The 17,611-nt window shown below is 50.2% G+C and overlaps 5 protein-coding genes across 5 annotated transcripts; 2 read left to right on the forward strand and 3 right to left on the reverse strand.

Moving 5' to 3' along the window:
* Window positions 1–1,349: 1,349 nt before the first annotated feature.
* LOC112892366 (copper transporter 3-like) lies at window positions 1,350–1,771 on the reverse strand. Its single transcript, XM_025959547.1, has 2 exons — window positions 1,649–1,771; window positions 1,350–1,604 (listed from the first exon to the last, which is right to left on the reverse strand). The coding sequence occupies exons 1-2, from the start codon at window positions 1,769–1,771 to the stop codon at window positions 1,350–1,352; spliced, it is 378 nt and encodes a 125-aa protein (XP_025815332.1).
* A 1,607-nt stretch (window positions 1,772–3,378) lies between these two features.
* LOC112893915 (copper transporter 1-like) lies at window positions 3,379–4,612 on the reverse strand. Its single transcript, XM_025961443.1, has one exon. The coding sequence runs from the start codon at window positions 4,280–4,282 to the stop codon at window positions 3,773–3,775; it is 510 nt and encodes a 169-aa protein (XP_025817228.1). The 5' UTR covers window positions 4,283–4,612; the 3' UTR covers window positions 3,379–3,772.
* A 1,391-nt stretch (window positions 4,613–6,003) lies between these two features.
* On the forward strand, window positions 6,004–9,143 carry LOC112895848 (ABC transporter I family member 10). The gene is made up of 5 exons (XM_025963846.1): window positions 6,004–6,360; window positions 7,368–7,454; window positions 8,222–8,347; window positions 8,426–8,548; window positions 8,793–9,143. The coding sequence occupies exons 1-5, from the start codon at window positions 6,058–6,060 to the stop codon at window positions 9,000–9,002; spliced, it is 849 nt and encodes a 282-aa protein (XP_025819631.1). The 5' UTR covers window positions 6,004–6,057; the 3' UTR covers window positions 9,003–9,143.
* Window positions 9,144–10,249: 1,106 nt separating this feature from the next.
* On the reverse strand, window positions 10,250–11,203 carry LOC112892367 (NAC domain-containing protein 41-like). The gene has a single exon (XM_025959548.1). It carries the CDS (start codon window positions 11,201–11,203, stop codon window positions 10,250–10,252), a length of 954 nt encoding a protein of 317 aa, XP_025815333.1.
* Window positions 11,204–13,254: 2,051 nt separating this feature from the next.
* On the forward strand, window positions 13,255–17,116 carry LOC112893609 (F-box protein At4g18380-like). The gene is made up of 2 exons (XM_025961032.1): window positions 13,255–14,831; window positions 16,697–17,116. The coding sequence occupies exon 1, from the start codon at window positions 13,557–13,559 to the stop codon at window positions 14,787–14,789; it is 1,233 nt and encodes a 410-aa protein (XP_025816817.1). The 5' UTR covers window positions 13,255–13,556; the 3' UTR covers window positions 14,790–14,831; window positions 16,697–17,116.
* Window positions 17,117–17,611: the final 495 nt, after the last annotated feature.

Consider the following 17,611-nt stretch of genomic DNA (forward strand, 5'->3'; position numbering starts at 1 on the left):
AACAGCGGAGCTTTGCGCCTTTGATCATCTCACACACTGATGCCTCTTGCTCTTCTTTCTCTTTTGAGAATGTTAACCACATCGAACCCACTCGTGAAGAACTGCTTGCGCCGATTCAATCCAGTCCCGGTTGGGCCACAATGGAATGAAACGATCTGGTGAGGATATATATTTGGAACACAAATGCAGATGCACTTTTGGACACTAAACCTATATACACAGTTCAGTAATTGTTTGTCAGACTTTTAAATCCTAATATGCCCTCAAATTTTCCTAAGGCGCCGTTTAGATACTTTCATTTTGAGGATTTGGAATCTACTTAATAGGGTATGCTATTTGTCTTGGAATATAGCATTCCATTACTTTTCAAAGTATATATATATAAGCTTATCTTCGACCAACCTGATCCAGTACTAGAAAAGAAGCGATGGCAAAGGAAGAACCGATGGTGTCTCAACTTCTACTCTTGAAGACGTAACAAGTAGTTCGCTAGTTTTCTGTTCTGTTTTGGCATGTACTGTTCTTTTGCAGCAGCCTGTGTGCTGTTAGTCGTCTGTAGCTAACGATACAACCCTTTTTCGTGCTCTTACCAAGCACGAGGACACATGTGGTGGGGGGCGCCCCCGTCTGAACTGAACGCTCTTGCAGTAATTCCGTTGCTCCTGAGTAATAAAATTTCGGGTTCACCCGGGTTGGGGGAAAAAAATTCAAACACACTGTCTGCAACTGCATCCGTGGATGTGGTTCCATGGCATGCCAATATGAAACCCTTAACTCTTTACTCCGATCCAGAACGGGGCAAGGAGAGTGCAGAATCGCAGATGGAAGTGGAACGGGAAGATCGTCTGATTCCAGTTTGGTCTTGTTCAAAGTGGCGAGGAAAGCAGATCAAAGGTAAAAGTTTTGGTCCACGTACCCGTCCTTTTGAAAACTTTGGCTCATGCAGATCCTAGCAGAAATCGCACTTTGAACACGCAAGCAGGGATGCACTCGTGCACACGCAGACAGGCCATTTGGGTTGGTTTGAGCTGTTACATGCAGGCAACCTCAAGCAGGACACAGCCTGCATGCACACGCACATGCAGCTGCAAACAAACCGGACATGGTTTGGATTCATGAAGATACAGCCAGTACAGCCAAGAGGAATTTTAACCTCCTATAGATTCAGGTGCTACAACCTACGGCTCCCAACTAGTATTTTTTTTCTTTTTGAGGTCTTCAACTACCAACTTGATTCAGCCAAACAGCATCATGGATACTGGATTCACTCGATCGCACTCGCACGCGGCGCCCAAAACGCTAGACAGACAAACCCCCGTCGATCACCGTCGTCGTCGCAGAGAAACCTATCAGCACGCCGCCGGCGCGAGCTCCTCCTTGCCGCACCCGTCCTCCACCCGCGCCCGCCCGTCGCCGAACAGGCCGGCCTTGAACGCCAGGAACCCCGCCGCGTGGCCCGCCACGGCGGCGAGGAGCACGCCGCCGTGGAACGACATGAGCGCGAGCATGAGCAGGTACGCCCCGCCCGTCCGCAGCTCGTGCACCGCCGCGTGCGCCGCCTGCCCGTCCCCGCCGCCGACGCGGCGGGGAGGAGCGCGTCCAGCCTGCGGCTGCCGAGGAACTCGAGGAGGAGCGCGAGCGCGAAGACGGCCACGAGGGCCAGCGCGTACATGCCGCCGTCCGCGCCGGGCCACCCCGTGAAGAGGATCTCCGACTTCTTCCCCCAGAAGAAGGTCATGTGGACGTACCGCTTCCTCCGCATCCCGGGCATCCCGGCGGGGACGGCGCCGGGGCCGCCATGGCGCCCATGCGGTGCCCTCCTCCCATGTCCATGGCGCGGCGGCCTCGAGCGTGCTGTGCCCTCTCTCTGTCGTCGTCGCGTGAGAGTGTAGAGGGTGATGTGCTGTGCGCCGATCGGCGCGGGCGGCACGTCGCGACGGGGAATCGAGGGACGGAGTGTGGTAGTACGACCGCCGTGTGCGTACACGTACGGCGGGCAGGGATGCATGTGTATTGGCACGGCGTGCATAACGGCCCAACGAACTGATCGAACCTGCAGCTCAACCAAGTCGTCCGCATGAACAGGCCAGACTAGCAGTTAAGGCATTAAGGCTGACTGGTAGCTTCCTGAAACAAACTGGAAATTTTTTCTGGTCAAGCTAAAAGCATTTTTTTTAAAAAAAATTGAGCTGGACCCTACATGTTACTGCGAAGCTAGGACAATTTCTTTTTCATGTCTCCGTGTTGCACTTTCAGTTGCAAGTCGAACAATTTTTCACTTTTCTTAGTTATCGGTAAAAAAAGAAGGTACACAGAAAATTGTACAAGAGATGCGGAAAAGACCATAAGCACCGAAGCAGACTAAAATTGTTAGTAGGGGTATACCCAAGCGAGAGGATGAACGTGTCGTCACAGAATATTAACACTCTAATACCAGTTGCCATGGTTGATGTTAGCGATAGCAGATTCTTTCCCTCCCAAAAAAGATAGCAGATTCTTTCAACGTTGAAAAAGGCAAAGTGCTTTTATCTCAAAAGTACATGACGAGGACCATTTCTTATTTTCTTTAGCACGTGCTCAGGTGGCTAGCAGAAGATTGTCACTTGTTAGCCTCCACCAAGGACCAAGACGGTTATTTTGCCTATTTTTCTTTAGATCCAACGGAAGTATTAAGACCACAGATTTATTTTTTAAATCGGGAATTACAAATGACCCAAGATTTACCATCACGAATAAGGAAGACAGCAACAGAAATTCAGTCAACCGCACACGCCATGTACGACAGCGGTGACTATAGTATGAGCCATGCTGCACGCCGGAGTTACAGAATGTCAACGGTGAAGGGAACGTGGCTTAAAAAAAAAGTAAAAGGGCGTGGAAAGAAAGAAGGAAATTTAAAAAGGATTCATTTGGATGCTTCCGTCGTCAAAATTGACGACCTAATTTTAGAAGCTCAACTGATCAACTGCAGCTTGCAAAAGGGAGTGCAGTGCAGTACGGCAGCGCGCCAGCTGCAGAATAAAATTGCCACTACTGTAAGTTGCGGCCGATTTGTCCACCCCTAACTTTTGAAAACTTCGCCGCATGTAAATTCTCCCTGAAAAGCGATTGAGCGCGCACCCCGCAGACATCGGCGTTAAGCCTGCCATCTTGTTTCACGGGACAGATGATTTCAGTGCGGCATGATTATTTTTCCCTGCGTCGTTCAGAAAGAAAAAAAAATGGCTATAGACATTCAGTTGGGAATGATCGAGGCCGGGTTTTTCCTTAATCTAAAAAAAGAAAGAAAGAAAATGGCACGGCAAATACAAAACCACAGAAGAATTTGAAAGATGGTGTCCTGCAGCTGCAAGCCTTCAACCAAACGGTTGCTGATGCTGATGCACAATTGCAAGCCATTTTGATTTGAGCTGTTTTACATGCAGGCAAGCTCAAGCAGAAGCAGGAGGACACTGCCTGCACTGCATGCAGACGCCCATGCAGCTGGAGACAAGCCGTGTATGGTAGGGATTCAAGAAGAATAGAAGATAGAAGTACAACACAACCAACTGCCACACCATAATTCAAGAAGATAGTACAGCCAAGATTTTCACAGCTAGCTCATCACAGGAATTTTAACCTCCCAGATTCAGGGGCTGCATCCCAACCACCATCACGATTCGGCCAAAACGGCAACATGGATTCACTAGATCGCACGCGGCACAACAACGACAGACACACAAACCCATCGACCATCACCGGCGCCGGCGCCGTCGTCGCAGCAAGCCTATCATCAGCACGCCGCCGTCTCGAGCTCCTCCTTGCTGCACCCGTCCTCCACCTGCGCCCGCCCGTCGCCGAACAGGCCGGCCTTGAACGCCAGGAACCCCGCCGCGTGCCCCGCGACGGCGACGAGGAGCACGCCGCCGTTGAACGACATGAGCGAGAGCATGAGCAGGTACGCCCCGCCGACGCGCAGCGCGTGCACCGCCGCGCGCGCCGCCCCTGCCGCCGCCGCGCGCCGCCTGCCCCCGGCGGCAGCACGGGGGAGGAGCGCGTCCAGCCTGCGGGAGCCCAGGAACTCGAGGACGAACGCGAGCGCGAGGACGGCCACGAGCGCCAGCGCGTACATGCCGCCGTCGGCGCCGGGCCACCCCGTGAAGAGGATCTCTGAGTTCTTGCCCCAGAAGAAGGTCATGTGGGTGTACCGCATCCGCATCCCCATGCCGCCGCCGCCGCCGCCGGGCGGGGACGGCGGCGGGGCCATCATGCCTCCCATGTCGTGCCCTCCGCCCATGTCCATGGCGGCCTCGCGCGTCGTGCTGCTCTGTCGCCGCGTGAGAGCGTGGGGTTGCTGCGCTGTGCGTTCGTCGGAGTGTGCCGCCGCGGCTGCCTATATAGGCGGCGCGGCGGCGTGCAGTACGACGCGAAGAGGGCGAGACACGGGGGAGGGGATGTGGTAGTACACCCGCTCGTGCGTACACGGCGGGCAGACGTGTACTGCGCGGCGACCCCGGGCCGGGCGCTGCACGGCGAAGCGGCGGCCGCGTGCGGAGCTGGCACGGCTCGGCGCGGGCGGTTCGTGTACGCACGCCCGCCGCGCCGCGCGGGCTCGGCAGCGCTAGGCGGCTAGCCGTGGACCGAGTGCATTGAGCCGCGGGCCGGGAACCAAATATCTGATCGTGTCCACGGATGCTCAGAGGATGGGGATATGTGGATGCGAACTGCAGATCGATTTCTTTTTTTGCGAGGAAAAAGACGGGCTTTCTTGTTTCTTCCAAGCTAACCCAATCGTACTGTTTTTCCCCCCCGAAGCAGATCTGTGCTCTCTGCCGGTGATCAAATGCACAAAAATATCAAAGCGAAGGGATCGCAAGGGCTTATCAGCCTCCTTGGCACGTAGCATCGATCTTTATGTAGCATCAGGCCGTCACATAATGTGCTCTTACCTTAAGATAGGAAAAACCCATTGTTTGTTAGATCGATCATCACGCGCGGTGAAATAAGAATGGCAGGAAATGAAGAGGGCGTTCAATTAATCCCTTAATCGCTTCCTTTGCATGTATTTAGTGCACACCGTTCGCCCTAGCCGTGGAGAATGAAGAGTCGAGCTGGAGACAGGAAACCAGCTAGCGGTGAGTAGGTTCCAGGTGAAAGAAGGTTTCCTAATTTAATGGGAGTAAATATTGGCTGGTATCTTGCTAAAAAAAATGATTGGGGTGGTATTTTCGAAGAGCATGAGGTTGCGGGGAGGGTATCACTAAACTTTTGAAAAATGTAATGTTCGAGGATTTGCATATTACTATTCCATTACAAATGATGCAAATGTTTTCTTCGTCAAGTTATATCTAGATAAACAGGGAACATACGTAATCAAATTTTTCCCTAGAAAAACATAAATCAAAATAAAAACCAAACCTCTTACCCGCAATGGCGTTTCACCAAGAAATGCTTAGAGCAACGATTTTTTTCTTTGAAGGAATCTTAGAGTACTGGTGAGCTAGTGCAAATTACTACAATGGCTTTGCTATTGCTTTCTATACATATACTTAAATAGTGCTCCGTCCATTTCAAATCATATATCATTTTGACTTTTCTCTATACACATAAATTTTATTATGTATGTAGACATATATACATGCATAGTAAGATCTATGTATTTAAAAAATCAAAATAACTTATAATTTTAAACGGAAGGATTATAGGATATTTTCCGTCTATGTATTATCCCACAATTTATGGAGAAATAAATAGGTTTATAAATCAACAGTCAGGCAATTTGAACATAATGTTAGACAGCTGCACTAAGCAATCTATCATTATATTATGACACATTGATGTAAATAAAGTAGTACAAGTAAGGAAGTACATATGGCCAAGTACACACAAGTCACAGCACACATTATTAGTACTTTTTTCGAAGGAACTGGAACGTTGGTAGCTCGGCCCCGTCAGGTCCGGCCCATCTGACAAGTAAAGCCCAAACAACAGATACGGCCCTTTCGTTTTCAGCATGGCCGATGCCTGCCAGAGCAACGGCCCAGGCACTCCTCCCTCTCTGTTCGCCTCTCGCCGAGAATGGCGCACGGCCTCGCCGGCGGCGTCGGACTCGGACCCCTCCGCTGCTGCCCCTCCGTGTTTTCCTCCCCCACCACCGTTCGACCCGCCCTGGACGCTCCTCGTCGAAGCCTACGGGTTCGCGCCTCTGCCTCCCCTCCACCGGCCACGCCGGCCATCGAGGGCCGCGACGTCGGGCTCTCGGTGACGACGCGGCGGGGGCGGGTGCTTCCGGTGCTCAAGGCCTGCTCCCTCCACGTACCTCCCGGACAGCTATGGATGCTCCTCGGCCCCAACGGTTGTGGCAAGTCCACACTGCTCAAGGTTTTTCCTCTGAACCAGGAGACAGCGGACAGCATCTCTTGTTTTTTGCATCCATTTTGTTCATAGAGGACTGTGAATTGGGCTCAGAACTGAGTCTCTCCGAGTTGCATTAAGCGATAGGTTTAGCAGTCAATATCTAATAATACTAGATGAGTGTTGGATACCCGGATTGCATATCTGCGTTGGACAACAAAACGTGGAATGGCTTAGTTGTCTTTAAATTGAAACGAATAAATTTGTGTGCAGTGCCCAATTTACTTGGCAGATACGAATATGCTATTTATCGATATATTTTTTAGTTCCATCAGGGATCAATAGAAAATCCATTTTAAAGGCAATGATAAAGTTTAATAAATCCCTGGTCACGAATGTCAGGAGTTTTATCTTTACGCTGACAATTGAACATCACTTTTGAAGTGTCATGCTTCGGCACAAGGCCAGAAAAGGGCATTGAATACTGGAGCAAAGAATGGCAGTCAGGGAGAGTTAATTTGTACCCCTTCTTTTTGGCCAGAATATAGCTTCCTTGACTTCATTCTAAATTAAGAAAAAGGAGCTATTACAGGAGTTGGTTTTACAAGATACCCTTATTTTCTTGTCCTTGTGAAGTTGTTAGCTACTTGCATTTCTTGTCCTTGTGAAGTTGTTAGCTACTTGCATTGTGCTCATTCCTAATTACTTCCTCTGTTCGTTTTTAGTAGGCATATTAGGATTTTATAATGTCAAACTTCCCAAATTCTGACCAACAATTAGTCAAATCATACGCATGCTTAGTGTATAAAGCTATATGAATATATTCATATTTCAAATGTCTTTCAATGTGGCATTGGTTTGTAACAGTCAATGATATATTGTAAGAGAAACTGGTGATCAAATTATACCTCTAAAGACTTAATATGCCTACTAAAATGAACAAAGGTAGTAATAGGTAACAAAACTTTGAGAGTTGGTTCATTAATTTCCTATTAGTATCACTGGAACTAAATGCTGACAACATGTTTTTCCAGGTTTTAGCAGGTTTTCTAAATCCGTCGGCTGGTACAGTGTATATAAATAGGCCATGTAGCTATGTCTTCCAAAATCCGGATCACCAGGTGGTAACTTTTATTCTGCTAGTCGTTTTCTACCAAATTTTGTCACACTACATTTAAAGGAATCTGAAGTAGTGTCAACACAATTACTCACATAACATCAATTGATTTTGATTTCAGTGCAGCCAGTAATCAGCCTATGTGTTAAACTCTGAGAAGCTCTTGGCTATTATATTTTATATTCGATGAGTAAATAATGTCTGATGTTTGTAGTTATACATGTAATTATGTGGCTGAGAACTATGTCATATACATGGATAACTTGTCAAATAAAAAACTTTTGCTTGCATATCATGCTGGAGCACCAAAATTCACACAATGCCCACTTGTATGCAATAAGATGCTTACTCAGAGATTTCATTTCTAGCATTTATGAATAATGCAAACTGATGATAACACGACAAGTTCACTGGTAAGAAGTCTTCATGATAGACACTTTCTTTAGCCATGCAGAAAAATAGGTGCCATCACTGTGAATCTAGTTCTGTGTTCTTTTTTTTTATTTGGAATTGGAACATTACATGTATAAGGGTCAATTTTGAACCAAATCTCGCCTACTGGCTACTGAACATAAAACTTTGTGATTTTTCAAGTCCGTTAGCAACCATTCATTTATTGTTGATCACTCAATGCATGCACAAGAATCAAATGAGTTCTAGGTTACACGGAAGACATTTCTAGATTGTGCATGTGTCATGTCATGTCTCTATATCAAGAACAGTGACTTGCTCAGTATTTGCTGCTTGTTGAGTTCTATCCTTTGGATGCAGGTTGTGATGCCTACAGTGGAATCTGATGTCTCATTTGGTCTTGGTAAGCTCAACCTTCCATTAGATGAGGTCAGGTCAAGGGTATCAAAATCTTTGGATGCCGTCGGGATGTTGAGCTACTCTCAAGTAGGCAGCTGAAATCCACCTTTTGGATTATAATCTAATGTCTTCACAAGGTTCATAAACATCCTTCATCCAAAACAGAGGCCAATCCAAACCCTGAGTGGTGGGCAGAAACAGAGAGTTGCAATTGCTGGTGCTTTAGCTGAAGCATCCAAAGTATTACTGCTGGACGAACTGACTACATTCTTAGATGAACATGACCAGGTACCAACCTTCATTTTCTGGGTTTTATGATTTAGTGAATGCTACATTGCTATCTCCTTCATCTTCTTCCGGTACTTTGGTGTTTATCATCATGTCTTGCACTGTTAACTTTTTATGCCAAACCCTCTGATGAAAAATTTTGCGTTTGTAAATCATTTTTTCTGTTTATGATATGCAGTTAGTGACAGTTCTACTATTTACAATTTACAATGAGTGATCTATTCTCCGTTTCCTGCAATTGCAGATGGGTGTGATAAAGGCGGTAAGGAACTCTGTAGCTGCTGATGGGGAGGTCGCTGCACTATGGGTGACTCATCGGCTGGAAGAATTGAAATACGCCGATGGTGCTATTTATATGGAAGATGGCCAGATAATCATTCAAGGTGACGTCTCAACCATATCGAGATTTATAAAGAGAAAACAGGCACGCTACTTTGGCCATTTTGAGCTCTAATCCCCAAAGCTGTAGAGGAAGTTCCTCCTTGTATGAATCGACTAATTGCAAAGGAACTTATGTTTTTGTTATCAAATGTAGTATTGCTGTATGCCTGGAACATTGGTTTTAGGCATCTGCACGAGTTTCACTGCTTAGAAAGTTGGAATGTTGAACTGTGGTTTGGTCCACTTTGCAGGCGCGTGTCTTTAGTAAGGCCTGGCCTGGGAAAAGCAAAAGCCTGGTCCCCTTTTGGGCCAGGAATCGCTGCCCAAGCAGTAAGGCAGTACAGCCTGAAAAAAGGATCAGGCTCAGCTGGGCTCGTTGCACCGTGCAAATCCACAATTCGCATTTCATGGTTCTCAGCATCATAAATTCTATTCTGTTACAATGTAGAAACAAGGCAAATATAAAAATAAAGCCAAAAACAATGCCTGAAGAACTGAAACATGGCAAGGTCTGAAGAACTCTGAAATCATGCCTGCCTAGGTGAACCGCTGGGAAGTAAGCATGATCCGAGCCTTCCAGCTGCCGCCGAAACATGCTTGCACCGCTACAATCTACCCGGACCCTGCTACAAGGCCGTGCCTTAAGCAAGTGTGGAATTTGAGAGCGTATTTCTATTTCAGCTACGCTGTTTATCGTGATTGTACAGATAGAAAAATAGAGCCCCAAGATCAAGAAGATCATACCCAAACGTGAGAACAGAAGCACTTCTCGTTTTTGGACGGTGGATAATTCGGCCGGTGGAACTCAAGAGTGTGCCTCATCGTTTAAATCTTGCAACAGTTTGTTTTGGAAGCACACGCGGAGAGGAAAAAACAGAGCTCCAAGACCAAGATCAACTGTGCCATACTGCCATGTGATAAACTCATGACATGACACAAGTTGATGCAACTTAAAAAAGTCACAATTCTCACTTTCTGCATCATCTTTCATGGGGTTCTCTCAGTATCATACATTACATTCTGTTAGGCAGAATGAAACGAGTGGAAAACAGGGGCATGAGCACATCAGATAAAAATTCGTCAACACCCCCACAAATAATCCAATATTCCAACACAAAGTAGGAAATCACCAGCTACATTTGTTCTTTGAACAAGTCAGGAATGTTAAATTTAACCAAGGTACAAACCCAGAGGAAGCACATAGGGATTGCAGAAGCTTACGCTCTCCACGCACAAAACCAGCACATACAGGCAGTCAGAGCAGTTCGCTATCTCAAGCTACACCTACAAATCAGGCGGTTAGACGATCTACGTGTTCGATCATGCGGCTGGCACCATCGGAGTCGGAGATGGGATCTCTCCAGCATCAGCCGCTCCTGGGAAGAAGTCGAAATCGGGCAGGAAATCACTGAGAGAGCACATGAAGTTCCAGTCATCGCCGCCGTCCACCAGCGCTGGCAGGTCCTGATCCGACGACGTCGTCGTTGCCGCCGACGATGCGCCGTCCGCCGGCGCTCCGGCTTCCTCCGTCCATCCAGCAGGATCCCCATCGCCAGCATCCACCGCCGCCGCCACGGGAAGAGAACCGACGGGCTCGGGCTGCGCCGGCGCCGGCGGGCACTCGCCGGCGAACGGAGCATAACCGGCCTCTGCCACCGCGGGAAGGGTGGCGGCGCGTGGCGCGCCGTGGTAGTGGTACTCCTCCTCCTCGTCGTCGTCGCTGCCGCAATCGAGCTCACTCCTCTTGCGCTTCTGGGCGTTCCTGCCGTGGCCGCTCAAGCGGATGCGGTACACCCTCTGCGGCGACGCGGCGAGGCTGGGCGGCGCGGTGATGGAGTACTCGTGCATGACCCAGCCCGTGCTGCCCTTGACGCCTTCCTCGTGGAAGTTGAGCGCGTACTTCCGCCACTCGATCTCCTCGCCGCCCACGCGCACGCGCTGCCTCTCGCCGTCGCGGCCCTTGGCGCCCTTCCGCCTGCCCTGGCCCTCCCAAGTCCCGCCGCCCGCGCAGCTCCGCTTCTGGCGGCTGCCCCTGCCGTTCATGGCCCGCCCCGCCGCGAAGAAGAAGGCGTCCCGCCTCCGTCCGTGCTTCCCGAGGAGGAGCCACGGCGGCGCGCTCAGCGGGTCGTCCTCGAGGATGTCGCCGACGGGGAGCGGCTGGCCCCGGATGCGACGGAGGAGGTAGTAGGCGATGACCTCCTGGTCCGTGGGCACGAAGCGGAAGCCTGGCGGAAGACCCAGCTGGGAGGCCATGGACGACGCTGATGCCTCCATTGCGCGTTCGCAGCCGGGAATTGTGAGAAGCTAGAGGGCAGGAGGGATCGGGTGATTATATACGTAGGGCATGAGGGCGAACAGGAGTCGGAGTCGGATTGACGGATAGTTCTCTCCTGTTTCCCTCGCCCGTCCGGCGCTCGCCTCCCGAGGTGAACGAAGTCGGACTCGTCACTCATGTCGGATTCGGATACGACCTCTCCTACTTCCCTCGGCCGGAACGGTGATCGCGGCGACCAACATCAGCATGCCGCGTCGGGCGCTACGAGATCCTCTCGCGGATCAACGCCACGCTGCAGATCGGTCTCTTCAAGCTTGAGGTAGGAGGCGCTTCCTGTTCCTATACTATGCTAACAACAGTAGGAACTGTAAATTGATGCAGTTTTGTGAATTCAGAATACTGAATGTTGTCAATTTGAAATGTCACTGAATGTTTCCAGCACGATTTGAAAGGAGGTCGCTGAATGCTTTCCAGAGTGACCATGCTCCCAAAATGCTATGACCGAACATATTTACGGGCTTGCAAAATGCTTCCAAAAGGGTGACAACGGTCGGGCGAGATTGTTTTAAAAGGTGGAATCGGGCTGTTTATGGGCCGCATAGAGGTTGATTTGCTAGTTTTGTTCTCTCGTAAAAAAAAGTTAATTTGTTCATGTTGGCTCATCGAACTCGTCACTCGTCGTCAGTCAGTCTGACAGAAGGGAAGGCCCAACAGCAGTGAGCAAGGTCCAGTAGGCGCGGCCGTGCATGCGGGTTGCCTACATGAGCTGCAAGCAAAAAGACGACAACCGTGGAGATCCTCTTGCCGTCTCGTCGTGTACGTTGCCGATGATTGCATCAGACATCAGGCACACACAATGACACACCAAGCAAGCAATCAACCTACTCATTGGAACCATTCGAGAGAGACACGATCATGCCGGCGCTCTGGATTACCTGTGCAAAACGAGGCGGCTTTACCCTTTTGCGGTCGCCTGAGACCGAAGCTTGCGTCGATGACACTCCGCGGAAAGCCCAAACCAACCCAATCATCCATCCCTGCTCGTCCTCGCCTCACATCTCACATCTCTTGCACTGTTGAGCAAGCTGAGGGTGCTGACTGCGGAGTGAGTTCCCTACCCTACCCAACAGTCAGGGCAGGTCCTCGTAGCGATGCGCAGGGCTTCCAGCCTTCCAGGTGCTTTCGTTCCGGGCCGCGCGGACTGCGGCGTCGGTTCTGCAGTCGGCGAGCTAGTTTAACCCGCGCCAGATTCCTTGTGCCCGGTGCTGACACTTCGCACGCAGGCGTTGAATCTGAGCACTACTCGTCTGCATCGCATCTGCGATCTCCTCCGCTCCGCTCCGCTCTGCTCGCCTCTCATCTCGTCATCCCAATCCCCAACTGGTTGCTGCTCTGACAGCACCCGGGTTTGTTTAATCGCCCCCTCATAATCCGAAGATCCCTCCGCCCCACCTCCCGCACACGTGCAAAGTCAAAGCAGGGCACCTGGGAACGGGACGAGACGCGCCAGCCGTACACGCAGCCGTCGGCGCCGAGCATCGGACGGCTCCGGCGAAGGGGGACAGGCACAGGCCCCGCACAGCGCCAGGCGCGGGCGCGCGCACTGGCGCAGTGGCACCGCGGCCTGCCTGAATGACCGACCACCGATCTTTATCGGGTTTCCCTCGCTTCCACGCCACCCATTGTCCTGCCCAGGTAGGCTTCCACTGCCACCGCCAGCCAACGGACTGGCAGCGGCGGATCCTATCCCCATTGGTGGCGGTGGTGGTTCGCGGCCGTTGCCGTCGGAATTTCGCCCGGAGAGCGACGGCCTCCTCCAGGTTTCCAGCCACTTGCCGGCGGCAGATCTTTCGAGCGGAATCCGAAGCGCGCTGGCTGAGACGTCACGTCCCCCCCATTGCCTGGGCGCGCCCCCCGCCCGTGGCGGTCGCTCGCACCAGCGCGCCCCGGGCCAGAAAGAGGGAACCCACCACCGCGCTGACACCGCCGTGCGTGGCCCTGATCTACGCTCCCCTCCTACCCGCACCACCACGGCACCAGCTTAACTCCCCAGTCCGCGGCTGACACCTCACCGTCCCCGCCCGCGCACACGCACACCCCACACGAGCCGATCGCCCGATCCCCGATCCCCGTGACCCCCCTCCCCCTCTCTCCTCACACTCGCAGCAGCAGAGTCCAGCCGTGAGCTGAGCCGTGCCGTGCGTGCCGACTACCAGCGAGCAATCCGCCGCGGGGGAACCCAATCGAGTCCCCCCAGGCGGCCCCGCGGCCGACCGGCTCTCGTCCGCCCGGCGACGCGCCGACGCCTCCTCTTCGGATCCCGATCTGCGTTGTGGCCGCGTGGGTGAGGGGATGGAGGAGGGGCGGCAGGAGCAGGAGGAGGCGGAGGAGGTGGAGGGGCGCCCGTGCGGCGAGGGCGGGGACCACTTCGACCGGCTCCACGACGCGGTGCTGCTCGACGTCCTCAACCGCATCGGCGACGTCAAGGCGCTGGGCCGCTGCGCCCTCGTCTCGCGCCGCTTCCACGCGCTGGTCCCGCTCGTCGACTCCGTCTTCGTCCGCGTCGACTGCGTCATCCCCGACGACCCGCCGCCCTCCGCGTCCGCGGGCCCCGGCTCCCCGCAGCAGCACCACCACCAGGCGCCGGCGGCCGCCCCGGTCGCGCGCGGGCGCGGCGCGCTCGCGCACTTCGCGCGCGTCCTGCTCGGCGGCATCGCCAGGCCCATCCACGCGCTCGGCCAGATCCTCTCCCCCGCCGCGGCCGCCGTCTCCAGGCGCGCCGAGCCGCAGCCCGCCTCGCCTCCCGCGCCCGCCGCGGACGTCTCCCACCACTCGCCCTCCGAGGTGCTCCGCTCCTTCAAGGAGCTGCGCCGCCTCCACATCGAGCTGCCCACGGGCGAGCTTGGCATCGACGACGGCGTGCTCCTCAAGTGGAAGGCCGATTTCGGGTCCACCCTCGGCAGCTGCGTCATCCTCGGCGCCTCGTCGGTCTCGTCCAAGACGACGTCGCCGTCCGCGCAGCCTGAACCCGCTGCCGACGACAGCACGGCCGCCTCTCCCGATTCCAACAGGGAGACTGAAGACCTGGGGAGCTTACCTGAGTCGCTCTATACCAATGGAGGCCTCAAGCTTCGCGTTGTCTGGACCATCAGCTCGCTGATTGCTGCGTCGGCGAGGCATTACTTGCTGCAGCCGATAATTTCTAATCACGCAACTCTGGAGAGCTTGAACCTCACTGACGCTGATGGACAGGGGGTGCTCACCATGGACAAGAGGCAGCTTCAGGAGCTGCGGGTGCGGCCAGTCTCGGCGTCAGCTAGCTCGCATCGCACACTCATGCCGGCACTCAGCATGCGACTGCACTACGCGCCGCTCATTGAGTTGCCTGGTGGAACGCAGCTGAAGGGTGCCACGCTGGTGGCGATCAGACCAAGCGAAGATGCCCTGAGAGAGGGTCAAGGGGTTGGGGCTGCTGGTTCTGTTGGTACATGTTGGATTTCAGAGGCCTTTGAGGAGCCATATCGGACTGCCGCAAAGGTGCTTCTCAAGAGAAGCCCATATTGCCTTGAAATGAACTCGTTCTGACCACCAGGGATTCAGTTCAAGAGAGTTATACCCTTATAGCAGGTAAAATGCCACTTTGAAGTTCTAAATATGATTAATGGGTTGAACTTCTGCCAAGATACTGAAAGATTGCTGATGTGCAGTATTATATTATCTAAAACAAATGTTGTTTTTGTTAAGTGGTAACACATGAGGATAATTGTTGCCAAAAATAGAACTGGTAAGGTACAAATGCTGTTTTTCTAATGTGGAAACATAAAAGGATAATGATTACCAAAAATGGAAGTGATAAACTACAAGTTGAGTTGGTTAGTAATTAGATTGGAGGTTATAGCATACATTCCTGAAATGCTGCAGTTCTGGATTTGTTAGAGCATCTCCAACCATGAGTCCTATATTTGGGTCCTATAATTTGTATTAGGGACATATTTGATGTGTTTAGGGCCAAAAAAAAAGCTTATACTCCAACAGCGGGGTCTCAAATCATGTCATTTACAACTAATTGGGAAAGATTGGAGCGGAGGCATTGGGGAAAGAAGTCTCTGTCAGTTAGATTTCGTGGCAAAAGAGAGATAGGACCCAACCAATTGAGTCCTATATCTAGGACCCGGGAGACTGAGTCCTAAATTGATTTGCCAGTTTTTTGTAAAATAGGACTCTTGTTGGAGGCTATTTTTTTCTCTTAAGCCCTATATTTCAAGATAGGACCCAATTTAGGACTCCTATTGGAGATGCTCTTAGCTATAAAGTATTGGTTTCTCATTTTAATCATTGTGCTGGTTTCCATTGCATTCTTTGATGACGTAAACAGCACAATTGGGTTTTTGTTCCCATCTTTCATGAACCAAACAAAATTGTGAGCACATTGTTGAATCTCTCGCTTTTGTGGCTCTCTCTTGTCAAACCAATTTGCATTTCTATGTGTGGTGTTAAACCTAACATCAACCAATTATGATTGATGATCAGTTTTCCTGTATTATGTTAACTCTGTAGACCCTATTTAATTCTTGGCCTGAAACTGAGGTTACCCTATTTCCTTGGCCTGCTTGATTGGTCAGTCATTTGTAATAGTATTATGAGGAAACCTGTTATGTGATACAATTAGCATTAATCATGGATTCTGCTGATCAAAATTCTAGTTGAATAGCTGATGTGTGGGACAAGTATCTTAAATATTCAGGCTAGAGAAGTGACAGATGCGAATTCAGAAATTTTCAGTTTGTGTGCTTGTTGGATTATGTGTTGAACTGCTACTAACAATTTATTGGCATGATTAACTCAGAAAGTATGGGGCTTCCTTTGTATTGGAGAGTCATATGTCAGATTAATTGGCCTCCTATTCTGACATGTCTATTTTAGTTCCCTTCTTTTTCATACTAGCATGGGAAACCTTCTCAGCAAGGGGTTAGGTTGGTTATGCTGTGGTTCCTGAATGATTAGTCATGTCGTTGCTGGCACTGAAGATGATTTTTTTTGTGTGCATGTATTCATATTTTATGGGACGGAGATGTCATTGGCTTGGATATGTGAAAAGCTGTTACATGTGCTTATAAGCTATACTGTAGTAGCTTCATTTCCATGTATAAAAACCCATCCATCATGACTGGATTGAGTTTAAAGTTTTTTTTTGTGGGTACTTGAGTTTAAAGTTACTAGTCATCTTTTGGAAGAGATTAAACAACCCTTACCATAATCATGTTTGTTACTAATGTTCCTAGTTACCACCAGGGCATGTTTACTATTGATAACATTGTTTCCTCACTGCATTTGGTGTGCAGCATGTTTTTCATCCATCAAAAGCACAGGCAATTCTTGTTAAAAAAGAACACAACATTTCCTTTTACATGTTAGACTGAAACTCTATTATTAACTTTTGGTATTAAGGTTGCTGAGTGTTGCACTGAACTCTCTTTTATCTTCGTTTTCAGAATGGTGGGATGCTTTTCGGATGAATATAGGAGTATTTATAATTCAGTGCAGGAACTGGACAAAGTCACTCCCCATCTGTTGATTCTGATTCCAGTGTAGTGGTAACTTTGCTTACCTGTAAGTATATATACATGTCTGTGTCGGGTTACTACAGGCAGAATGGAATGCCATTCGAGTCGAATCTACAGCAATGTACTAAGAAGAGAAGCCATGGAATGTTCCTCACTTGAGCTTGGTGCTCCTAGGCCAAGCTGACATTACGCTTCCCTCAAGGAAGCCCCCAAAGATTTCGTTAATAGCAGCACCTTTTTTCTGGCTTAAATCTTGTGGGGTCATGCTTCTGGCATTGTATTATTATAGACTGGAACATACCATCCTTTTCAGTTTTCAGAAAAGTTAGCCCTGCTGTCCGTTTCTAAGCGTTTTGTGTGCGCGACTACCTTTCATTCTGTCTGATTTTCGATATAGGAGTATTTGCAAACTTGCCACTGTTTATTTCAAAAAAAAACAATAATGCCACTAGAATGACATTTTTGCAATCTTGATTGTCTAATCAGGTGTTGCTATGCTGGGGTTCGAGTTTTTTTTTCTTTCTTTTGGATCTTGCCAAATGAATGACATCTCCTGCCAAAATAGCTATGTGGTGCCAAAAAGTTGACAAGATGTTCAATAACAATATACTCCTATTGGATAAATAACGGTCAGACATGCTGAGGTGTTGTTTGGTTGATGCAATCGTAGTATAAACGCAAATGTAATCAGACCAGAGGGATCAGAGACGGGATCAGTTTTTGCAGTATAACTGTATTAGCATCTTGTCTCGTAAAATGATACACCCATTGTCTTTTCTGTCACAATTTGCCACATTTTAGGCTGTCAAACTTTGAACATACATAACGAGTGTTCGCTATCTC

The sequence above is a fragment of the Panicum hallii genome, chromosome 5 (assembly GCF_002211085.1).
Source record: "Panicum hallii strain FIL2 chromosome 5, PHallii_v3.1, whole genome shotgun sequence".
Taxonomy (NCBI): domain Eukaryota; kingdom Viridiplantae; phylum Streptophyta; class Magnoliopsida; order Poales; family Poaceae; genus Panicum; species Panicum hallii.